Consider the following 12417-nt stretch of genomic DNA (forward strand, 5'->3'; position numbering starts at 1 on the left):
TTTTTTTTTATAAATTAAGGTGACAAGTCACATTAATTTCTTGAATGGGCAAATTAAAAAAAAAAAAACTGGCAGCCACCGGGGATTGAACCTACAACTGTTGGGTTACTAGGCCAGTGCCTTACCACTGTGCTATCTCACTGTTGAAAATGAGTATGATAAACTGCAAGTACATAAAGGTAAAGTGTGACTATAATTTTAAAATTTTTATTTTTGGTCGGTTTTCTTAAGGTGAACATTCACATTAAAATAAGATGAAGTTCACATTAAATTTAACTGAGTTTAAGTGGAATCACCTTTTTTTTAGCGGATATCACCTTATTTTAAGGTGGTGAAACTTAATGTGCGCATCATTTTATTTTAAGTTGACACTTTTTTCTCCGTGTAGGTACCTACTATTTTTGTCAAGACTGTGAATTTCAATACAAAATTGACTGATACAGGTAGCTGCATCAATTGATTTCTTATCAAACACTGAAAACTATATAGTGTTCTAGTTTTTGAGAAAATAGAAAAATTAGAAAACTACCTTTTTATCAGATTTTTATTTTTTTAGTTGTTTTCGATAACTTTGTCACTAAAATTACCACCAATGGAAAAGACCTTGATGCTGTTTTTTGTATCACAGTTTCGACTAAAATAGTATTCAATGTGTTTTTTTTTTTTTAAACTCTATTGATTCCCTAATTTTAATTTGAAATCGATTATTTCAAAAACAATTAACTGAAATAACCTTATTTGAAAACTATAAATAAGTGTACAAGTCTAGCTTTTGAAAAAAGGTTTTCACTCATAACTGTAAGTTTTGCAGTTGTTTTTTAATCCTTTTTTTTATTAAAAGTCTGTTTTTAAAATTGCCCCTCTTGCCTAAACGGGGGGAGATAGACCCCCTCCCATAGTAAACAATTATTGTATTGAACTCCTCTACAAAAAACCCAACAATTTACCGAAACCAGATTTTTGTAAGATCGACTTTTGCCCACTTTACTCTTCTTTTTTCTTTAATGGTTTGTTTTCTACGTATGAAGCAATGTTTATGTAATGTAACGCAAACGGTTATATTGTCCCTTATTCTTTTTAGTCCTGATTTTTTTATAGTCGTCAGTGAGACTATCAGAAGAATAATTTCAATATAAAAAAACGTTTATTCGTAGAAATAAGCCTTAACTGGAGTTTATCTCACTAGTGAAAAATCGGACCTTAATAGATTAACACAATCCTTTCCGTATCCCAAAAACTTAAAGCCTTGGTTATTCCAAAGATCTTCAATCTTTGACTCTTCAAAATAGTATCAGTGGTTTTTTAACTGCAACTGATTTTACACTTTCTGTGCCCTAGACCTTGTCGAACTCTCAAAATTCATCAGCAAATAAATTTAAGTAAAACAAAAGCTAACTCTTATTTAAAAAAAAAATCAAGGCTATCAAGGTAATAGTTAAAAGTTCCGATAACTTATATAATACAAAACATTTTTCAGGCTGATAAGTTTGTACATTTTTATTTTAAATCACAGATTGTACTCTAAAAATTTCATAATCAAAACAAATCTACAATACAATCTTTTAAATTTGTATACTTAAACAAAAATCTTTTCATCGTATATATAAAATTTTTATTTTTATGTTTTTAAACAATAAAAAGTACCTAATTAAATTTACTTAACGTAAAACTTTAATGCATCAACTCCAGCTTGATTATGTTCAATTCCTGGAGTCACAACCAATGCATTCTTGTACCACTTGGCAACATTAGGATACTTGCTAATATCGAATTTGGCAACTTCAAAGTTAGAAACGGTGGCAACCAATACAATATCGGCTATAGTTAAATTTTCACCAGCAGCATATTGTTGGCCATCAAATAAGATATCCATGAAACCAAAAGCTTCTTCGATCTTCTTGAATTTCTCTGGGTCTGCGGGTGCCTTCACAAAAAATTGTGGGTAGTAATAATCGGCGAATCGCTGATACAGTGTTCCCATATCAAAGTACAATCTTTGGTTGATGACAGCACGCTTCTTGGGGCACTTAGGGTAGAGGGAATCATCAGTCTTGCCATATTTCTCCACCAAGTAAACGCAAATAGCCCGAGACTCCCAAAGAGCGAAACCATTATCAACCAATGTGGGAATTGTGTGTTGTGGGTTGATCTATCAAACAAGAAAAAAATAATTTAACAAGGCAAAAAATATAAACTAAAAAAATTGATTGATACCTTAAGGAATTCTGGCTTTTGATGATCACCGGCTCTTAAGTTCATTTCTTTGAGATTAAGTTCAACGCCAACAGCCTTGGCAGTCATAAGGACTGAACGGCATGGCGCAGATCCGATCATATAATACAAATCCATTTCGTTTTGTTAATAAATCTAAAAGATAAAATTGGACAATATTCAACACAAAAAAAAAATCACAAATTTTCTGTTTAAAACCAATAGTTTTGAGAAATAAATCAATTTGGAAAGGATACAAAAAATTGCAATTTTACTGGCAACAATCACAAATCACGTAAGCCGATTCAGCCGATGGTCATATGAAGGTCATTTGAATTTAAGATTTATTGGAACGTTTTTCTTTATCTTTTTCATTATTGGGTCATTATTCATCTTTCACTGCTAAATTACTAAATTTTTCTCTAATTTTAGTACCATATTGGGTTCGGTCATGAAATTGAGTTTTCACACAGTAATAGTACAGTAACATTGATATAAATATCATATTGGTTTTTTTTTCGTTTTGACTCGAAATTGTTCACACTTACCTCGAACTAAATATTTCAGGTAAGAAGAGTCAACTTTAACTAAACTTTGATTTGGATTTGTACTTCTTTTAAATGAACTGGCAAACCAGTGAATTTATTATTATCTGTTGATTGTGATTTAGATGAAATGATTGTGACCAAATGTTTATTGATTAAGAGGTGTGTTTAAAGATATTAATGAACAAAATAAAAGTGTTTGAAGTTTTTCAAATACATTAATTTTGGAGATAGATGTAGGTACCTACATATTATTTTGTTCAGATATGAAAATTGTACTCTTGTTCTGGACAACAACGTAGTGAATCAGCGTTTTATGAATGAAATGATCAACAATAAAATCTTGTTCGGTAAATTTCTTACAACTTTGAAAAGCGATTTTGGCAAAATTTTCGGTTTTGTAGCATTTTGGCTGAATTCCTTTAAGTCATATCTAAAACACAATCTTGAGAAAAACTTTGTTATCTTAGATTCTGTTCCATTATCCATTATCAAATAAATATCAACAAAATTTAATACTTAAAAAAAAAAAACAAAAAAACAATAATTCATAGTTAACATGTATTTCTTTAAACAAATAAAATCAGTTAAAAAAATACTTATTAAGATAACGGTTACTCTGCATACGTTATCGTTATTGCAAAATATATTCAAACAAATGTTTTTTTTTTTTCAAAAAAAAAGAACATGATTCGACAAAATTTGATAAAATTATCGTACCTTAAGTAATAGTACCGTAGGTTTTTTTTTTTTTTTTTTTAATTATGGGTTTAAGGACCAGTTTTCAAAACACTTAATTTTGATTTTAATTTTACACATAAAAATAAAATTTTGGCTTTTTAAAAATGTCTAAATATTGCTGTTATTTTCAAAAAGTGGAGTAGCGAAAAGTGGAGTAAATAACCCTTACATCGTTTTGGAGAAAGTAAGATTATTGCACTTCGATATTTCAAAAGCAATTAATAGAAATTGGCATCAAACTTTCTTGTCGAAAATGCATGCATTTGGTATCGATGAGTCTTTTCTTCGTTTCGTTATATTAGAAAATACCTTAAGAACCGTTCAATTCAAGTCGTATTGAATGGATTTAAGTCTAAAATCCACAAAAAAATGCTGGTGTACCGCAGGACTCCGATCTGTCTCCGAATCTCTTTCTTATTTTTATAAATGATCTCCTTTCTGAGTCCCTAATCCACTCAACTTTTTTGCTGATGATAGTGCCCACAGTTTTAATAATCATGTCCTGATTTTCGCCCATATTCTCCGAAAGTGAATCTTCAACGGCAAACAAACAAATGAACTTATCTTATCATTATATTATCAAGACCTCACATTATCCATTTCGTTGAACAAAAATATTTTGATCATTATTTTTCTGATAAAGTGTTTTTTTATTCAATTTTGTTTTATTTTGGTTTATAAACAACTTAACTTTTTTAACTAATAAAATAAATTATTTTTCTTTTAACAATAAATAATTTAAAGCTTATCAAAGAAAAACTTGAATGCTGCAACTCCTTTTTGATTTAATTCAATTCCGGGTGTCACAGATACTGCATTTTTGTACCACTTGGCAACATTGGGATACTTGCTAAGATCAAATTTGGCAATTTCATAGTTGGAAACAGTAGCAACCAATGCAATATCGGCAACAGTAAAACTATCACCAGCAGCATATTGTTGACCATCGAGGAAGATCTCAAAGAAACCGAAAGCTTCTTCGATCTTCTTGAATTTCTCTGGGTCTGCAGGTAATTTGGCGAACATTTGTGGATAATAATAGTCAGCGAATCGCTGGTACAATGTACCCATGTCGAAGTACAAACGTTGGTTGATGACAGCACGCTTCTTGGGGTCCTTGGGGAAGAGAGAATCATCAGTCTTGCCGTATTTTTCTACCAAATAGACAATGATAGCACGAGATTCCCATAGAGCGAAACCATTGTCTACCAATGTAGGAATTGTGTGTTGTGGGTTAATCTATTAAAAAAAAATATAAAGAAATTAGTTAAATATAGATAAAGAATAGAAAAATGTAAACATTTCGATATTTACCTTAACGTATTCTGGCTTCAGATTATCGCCGTTCATTAAATTCAATTCCTTGAGATTAAGGTCAACACCGACAGCCTTGGCAGTCATAAGGACTGAACGGCATGGGGAAGATGCGGGCATGTAGTAGAAATCCATGTTTTTGATTGATAAATCTAAAAGGGAAAAATATGACACTACATAATCAATTTATAGTTCTCAATTTGAAGTTTAGAAATTCTTAGAAATAGATTAAACTGTATCTACACTGATGTTATTAAAAAATTAGACAAAACGTAATTTATTGAAGATAATGCGATAAAGAATTTAGCACAATTTGAGGTCGCTTTTGTAAGCATACACAGAGAAAAATAGACCACATAAAATAGAACAAAAACAATAAGATTTCTCTATGGTTTTCATCCAAGAAGGAAACCTTATTAAAACAATCGGGTTTTCCTTATTGTTTTAAAATCTACAAAAAAATAAAAAAAAACATGACCAGGCTGGGAATCGAACTGGGGACTTCAAATCATTAGTCGCCCACCTTACCACCTGAACCAACCTGCCATGAAAATATTGAACGCGGTTTTTGTTCTAGTGCTAAGTTGCAAAAAAAATCAACTTTTCAGTCAAATTTTAATAAGATTTTCTCTATAAAAATAATAAGAAATCTCCTTAAAAAAACCTTATTAATCGTTGATTTTAATAAGATTTCCTTATGAAATGTATGGACGGTAAAACAATATGGCAATCTGTTAGTTTTTAGCGGGTCATATTTTTCTCTGTGTAGAAATAGGAAAAATTGGTGTAATAGATGAAAAAGATCGAGACATTTTTCAAAACATCAACATCATTATATAGGTCATTTTTAATCTTTGAGTGAACACATTCACTTTTTTAGATAACTTCACTTAATTTCATTACACATTAAGGGATTTGGTTATTAAATTTATTTAATATTTGCTGAACCATCGTTGTAGATACAGTTTCTAAGTTTTTCTATGCAAAGATTCACTCATTTACCTCGAAGGATTTGAACTTAATAATTCAGCTACGAAGAGTCAACTTCAACTAAACGTTAATTTGGATTTGTCCTCCTTTTAAATGAACTCGGTAGCAGGTGGATTTAGCACTATCATCTCTTTGATTGTGATTGATTTTCTATGACGTAATGTTTATTGATAAAGGAAATTCTACAAAAAATTTGGACTTTATCAAACAGGTGTATTAATTTTGGTGATAAATAATTTTCTTCAGATATGAATGGTAGGTACTGTAATGTTGGATAAGGAAGGAAGTGAATCGGCATTTCATGAATATAATGATCAACAATAAATCTCATTTCTTTCTAGCAATTTCTAAGAGTTTTTTTTTGAACCCATTAAAGTATCAAAAAAATCTTAGGAAAAACTTTATTAACATGAATTCTAATTAGTTTATATTTTTGTATTTTTTATCAAACGCAGGTGAGAGAGTATCTTATCAACTTTATGTATTATTTTAGCGAAAATAAAAACAACTTTGTGTTGTTATATTTTTTTTTAACAAATGAAGTCTGATAAGAAAATACTTATCTAAACTTCTTAATAATAATGCATACGTTATCGTTATTGCGAAATATATTCAAACAATCGTCTTAAAAATAAAATTTTTCACCGGAAAAATAAAACATGATTAGACAAATTTTTATCAAAATATCGTATTTATATTCATAACAATATAGTCTTACATCAGCTATTTGCAGTGTTAGGCTCAGTTATTGTTAAATCAGTAGAAAGTAGGGCTGTAAAAGTAACGACAAAATGAGTACCCGCATGTATACGTTACTTTTGATACTAGTACCCGCATCAATAATATCGTTACTCGTTACTTTCGTATGTTTCGCATTTTTCGCATATTTCGTATGTTTCGTTACTTTCGTTACTTTCGCATGCTTCGTGTGTTTCGTACATTTCGTATATTTCATGTATTTGGTACGTTTCGTATGTTTGGTATTTTAAGTATGTTTGGTACATTGGTATAAGGGAGTAAAATTTTTTTTTTTTTTGAAAAAAATCAAAAACAATTTCTATAATCTAAGCTACATTTTAAGGTCATAAACATTAAAATTAGTTGCGGCATTCTCATGTAATAAGAGTTTAAAGGTAGCTATATTGAATTTTTTTCGTTTTTTTTTTAATAAAACGTGGAAACTTTTTTGATTTTTTTCCAAATTTTTAGACAAAACTTTGGTAACTTTTTGTTTATATTCTTTCAGTAATCTTATCACAATTCTTTAGAGACCTTTATTTCTAAAGTGCAACGCGCAGATCTCGAAATATTAACACTTCAATACAACCATGTCGAACAATTTTTCATTTATTTTTTCTATTGAGAGTGATTTTCAAACCTCGTTTTCTCCGCTTTTTTTTGTGTTGAAAATTTTGCACCGAAAATAAACTAATTTTTTGAAAAACCAAAAAACTTTTGTACATTCTTAAGCTAAATATCAATACCATTAACACCAAGGCCATAAACAGATTGGTTGCGTCGTGGATATACATATTTCGGCCAAATAGAGAAAATACAAAAACGTCTCTTTTGATATTTCTGTATAAATTATCGATAACACAATGATTATTGAACATTGGCACTACTGTTTTAATCGAGACAAAAGTAAACTCCAGGTAATTATCCGCAGTTAGCATGCTGACTATGGTTACGATACCGACACGAGATGCGAAATGCGACAAATTGAGTGTATCACTTCATTTCGTATCTCTTACATCGGATTTAGTATTGAAACTGGAATCGCGTCGTTACTCGTATGTTTCGTATCTCGTACGTTTCGTATGTTTCGTTACTTCAGTACCCAGTAACGAAACATACGAGTAACGATACTGTTTTGAAAGTAACGTTTCGTTACTCGTAACTGAAGTGAATACCCGCATTTTAGTAACGAATACATACGATTTGCTACAGCTCTAGTAGAAAGTACACCATTGTTTACAACAACTTATGCCATTTTCTTTGGATCCCTCACCAAAGATAATAGAAAATTCAAACTCGCTCAGTTTATAGAGAACATCGCGTTATCGTAGAAATTTTGAGATTTCCCATTCAAGGCCGTGATAACCAGCCATCTAAATATTGTATCTTGGTTAAATCATAGACCTGGTAGCTTATGCCTTTTGATAGATGAAAAACATGCATGTAAGGTAACCAAATACAATTATTCACAAGTTTAAAAAAAAAACATATACCTACCAAAAAGTATTGAAATCTCAACAAAAACCTAACAGCAAAAAAAGGAGCCAAGTTCTTCAGAATGAGGCGTTCAGAATACTAATGGGTCAGGTTCATTTAAAATTTTTGCATTATACAGAACTTTGTGAAGCTCATTCTCAGGAATTAAAGGAACTTTTGAAAATATGTTTCACAAATTAATAGCTCTATACCTCCTATAAAAATATATATACTTATACTTACATTACTTACTTAGGGTGACCAGCGCCGTAAGGCGGCTACAATCCGCTGTGGATTTGGGCCTCAACCAACAAGCTTCGCCAGCCAGCTCTATCCTTAGCTCGCTGCTTCCAGTTGCGCACGCCAAGTTGATTGAGGTCCCCTTCCACTTGGTTGCGCCACCTCAGACGAGGTCTTCCTCTACTGCGCCGTCTCTCTGGGTTGGAGTCGAAAACTTTCAGGGCCGAAGCATTGTTGTCCATGCGCTCCACGTGACCTAGCCATCTCAGGCGCTGCACCTTCATTTCGTTTGCTAGGGTCGTCATCAGTAAATCCGTCCGTATCCGTGGCTTGTCGTCGTTCCAAAACTACATCCTACTTCTGATCGGGCAGTTACCCCGGCGGCAGAAGCCCCCAACCTGGAGTGCCAGGCCCTTTGATGACTCCAAGGACGAGAGGTTGGCTAAGCCGCTCCTTATAGACCTGTGCTCTGAATATGTCTGAGTAGCTCGTATAAGGTGTTCACCAAGTAGTTCGGCCTTACTGGAACTGGTGACGCTACCGTTGATTCTTAAAATGAATTCTTCCGCTACCGTCATTTGTTGGAAGTGCCTTGGTGGGAACACTCCTTCGTTGGGGGGGTAATTAGTAGCAACAGCCTACTCCGCTTCGACCTTTCGACCATGGGAGGCCCTTCTGCAAAACCAAGTTTCGCGATCGCATAGCTCTAAGCTTCATAGTAGTAGTCACCGTAAGCCCATCCGCCACGACAAGGCTTACCCCCATGGATATAAATATAAAAACAATCGCTTAATTTGTAAGACCTCAAATTATCCAACTCTTAGAAAAGTGAACTTGGCCCATTTTTATTCTGAATGCCTCATTTGGATGTTCAAATTCAGCCCTATCGTGAGTTTCACGTGAACGAAACTCGACTCGGAAAAATTCATTTTCAATTTCTCTTTATGAGCACTCAAATTAAAAAAATGTACCAAATTCTAAGATTTTGATGTTAATTTTTGTAAAATAATTTTTGACTGTTAACTTATCAAACTACTAACCTAATATAATTGGAAAATAAAAAAGAAATTACTCAGTAAGCAATCAAGATTTTTTTGATACAAATTTAAAAACCTAATCTTAGAATTTAGTACACTTTTATATGCTTTTTGTTCTTGAGTTGAACTTTCTTCTCCCAATTTTTTTCAGAGAAAAATAAAAACAAAAACAACATTGGAAAGTTTTAGTTTTTGAACAGTTCTAATGATTTTACCTTTTTACCTTTCGAGAAAAAATATTTGGTACTAAAATTCTAAAACTAAAAGAATGTAGTTTTTCCATGCTTTTTGTTTTGTCATGATAGGGTAAACTACCCAGTGACCGACACCCTTGCCAGTTACCGATACCTGGCACAGTTTTTCCGTTTTCTTAAGGTTTTGTTAGGGTGTAGCGTACGAAAACTATTTTTAACGCGTTCAGGCATGTATATTCCATCAGAAAACACTTTACTTCACAGTTGGAAGTGATTGGTTTTGTTGTAATTAAAGGGGCAAGTTTCGAACCTCTGTGAAGTGCATGAAACTTGAGAAATTCTTAAGAAAGACGTAAGTACAAATCATTGTTTAAACAATATATCTGTATATGGTACAAAAATTAAAATTGAATATTTTGTTAGAGAATTGCTTTGTAGATCTATTTCAATTTAAGTTATTACAAAAATAATAACATAATTTAATTTAACGTGTGGTGTTCATAACTAGAATATAATGTTCAACGAAATTCAGTGACCGACACTGGTGTCCATAACTGGCGCAATTAGACACGTTTGATGATATTAGTTATGGACACCGTTCTTTTTCTGCAGAATAGCAGTATAAAAGATCTCGCCGAATAGGCTCAATTATTTTCAAACCACTTTTTGTCTGCTCCTAAGGCCTAGTTTACAGTTCACCGTGTAAAAAAAAACAAAAGATTCAAAGCATCGCGTAGCGGTTTTAAATAAGTTTATAAAGTGGGTTTCCTTTCGACTATGTAAAATTACTTTAAAAAAGTGTGAAAGGAATCTGAAAACGATTCATTCGATTTATGCAAGGTGTGTGTATTGTTTGACAATCATTTTCATACACACGTTAAAAACTTAGCCCTTGTTTGCCTATTTTTATTTCCCTTAAGTTCACACATACCTACACCGAAAAAAAAAAACAAATATCAATTTAACATTTTTTAAATATCAAATTAACATTTTTTAAATATCAGCCAAAAATGCTCTATAAAATGTGTTTTATGATATTTAAAATGTTAAAACAACATTTTTATTATCAGCATGATATTTAAATGTCACATTTTGGAAATTTTTTTGATATTTTATTATCATTTTTTCATATCAATTTCTCATTCCAAATTATTGAAAAATATTAAATAAAAAATTCGTAATGTGTACTAATTTAGAGGCGCTTTGTGTTTTTTCGAAGTAAAATGAGAAGATTTGATCGGCACTAAGATTTTACTTCACATAGTTTGGGAGAAAATAACAAAACAATTATATCACCTATATTAGAAAAAATAATATCACCATTATTTTGTAAAGAATATTCCCTTTCAGTAATGTTTTGAAAAAAGAAAAAAAATTCTTAAAATAATAAAAATAAAAAGGAAAGAAATAGGATTCAATTAAAAAGTTAATAACTTTTTATTATTAAAAAGTTAAAGTGACCTCAACTCCATATGCGTTTCGCCCAGGTATGACAGTGGGCTCATCAGTTAGATGCTGTCATACCCTTACTAAGACGCAAAATTTTGGTCCATGAATACAGACACTTATAAAAATCACAACCTGAATAGACTGTGAATTTTAATATTTTAGGGGAACATGGTTACTTTTTAATAATAAAAAGTTATTAACTTTTTAATTGAATTATATTCAATCACTCCGCTTAAAAATAAAAATAATTTTCATTATTTTTTTTCACTTTGGAAAGAAATAGGTTTCATTATAATAAACTAAAACGTAAAATCTAGTCAACATTGATATTTTAATTGTCAAAGTGAAATTTTCACTATCCCACCTGAAATTAAAAAATGTCAAAATGATATGATAAAATATCAAAATTGATATTTTAATTGTTGGACGACTTTTGTCACTGAAAAATGTTAATTTGATAGCTGTTATTATCAAATTGTTTTTTCGGTGTACATAGCTTTTAATTTACAAAGAAAACTTCTACCTTCAAGACCTTCAAGTTTGAGGTCAAATCTTCTTTGTGTTCCTAAATCTTTCTTTTTAATTTTAAGGCATGTTGCGTTTTGTCTGGATCCTTATTCTGGTTCTGTGAAAAAATGAAATGATAAAATTTTCACCATCGGAGTTTTCATTCGACTTTTCATTTTATCATTCCATTTTTAAGCTACCTGTCCCTACATTTTTCTACTGATTAAATAGATACGGCAATAGTCAAAACGTTAACGTAAACGTAACGTAAAATTATAATTTTTGACGTATTCTATGGCAACTTTTAATTTTCTTGTTAAAAAAAATGATGTATTTCCTTTTTCCATCAAAATTTGTGTCTTGATATATGTAGGTAGGTACATAGTTCAACGGTTGTTTGTATTGCTCGACTGCTTATCTTTTTATGTGGGCTCGAGCTCCTTTTTTTTTGTTCTCATGGCAGGTACGTATTGTTCTTTTCACAGAAAATTTTTCGATGAGAAAATTATTTTCATGTGATAGAATTTTGACTTTAATTTCCATGTTTCCACTGAATCAGAATCGATGAAAACTATTTTCATCTAACTTTTTACAGAACCAGAATAGCCGACCTAAAGTAGAACAGAGAACAGGAATCGAATCACGGCACAAGGTTGTTAACGTATTAACGCTATCTGTACCACCTTTTTCTTTTACCGTGATTCGACCCCAGGTATTGAAAATTAAGTTTTGTTATAAGTTGAACTGTAAGCTAGGTTTAAACAGTATTTTCAAGTACTTGAGTGTTCGTCGGCGTCGCCATTTCAGGCTATTATTTAAAAAGGCCAAAACAGAAGCAAAACAAAGACGAAGATTTGCAAAGTGCATTAAATGTAGTTGAATGCTTAGCTCCATTTACACTCTCAGTTTTATCGCCGGTGTACGATGTTCCTTCTTGAACTAACACCGTACAACGAGAGAATGTCAGTAGTAAAA

General features: G+C 31.5%; 1 protein-coding gene across 1 annotated transcript; it reads right to left on the reverse strand.

Moving 5' to 3' along the window:
• Window positions 1–1587: 1587 nt before the first annotated feature.
• Window positions 1588–5885, reverse strand: LOC129913396 (uncharacterized). Its single transcript, XM_055992025.1, has 5 exons — window positions 5814–5885; window positions 4812–4963; window positions 4243–4736; window positions 2215–2356; window positions 1588–2149 (listed from the first exon to the last, which is right to left on the reverse strand). Exons 2-5 carry the CDS (start codon window positions 4944–4946, stop codon window positions 1655–1657), a joined length of 1266 nt encoding a protein of 421 aa, XP_055848000.1. The 5' UTR covers window positions 4947–4963; window positions 5814–5885; the 3' UTR covers window positions 1588–1654.
• Window positions 5886–12417: the final 6532 nt, after the last annotated feature.

The sequence above is a fragment of the Episyrphus balteatus genome, chromosome 3 (assembly GCF_945859705.1).
Source record: "Episyrphus balteatus chromosome 3, idEpiBalt1.1, whole genome shotgun sequence".
In the NCBI taxonomy this organism is placed as follows: domain Eukaryota; kingdom Metazoa; phylum Arthropoda; class Insecta; order Diptera; family Syrphidae; genus Episyrphus; species Episyrphus balteatus.

Bases quoted from the DNA above. Each gene is read 5' to 3' on its own strand.
- LOC129913396 (XM_055992025.1), bottom strand. From the start codon at position 4,946: ATGGATTTCTACTACATGCCCGCATCTTCCCCATGCCGTTCAGTCCTT. The intron at 4,737-4,811 runs GTAAATATCGAA...TTTTTTTAATAG, and splicing joins TGAAGCCAGAATACGTTAAG to ATTAACCCACAACACACAAT. The intron at 2,357-4,242 runs GCTTTAAATTAT...GATTTATTAACA, and splicing joins TTCAAGTTTTTCTTTGATAA to AAACGAAATGGATTTGTATT.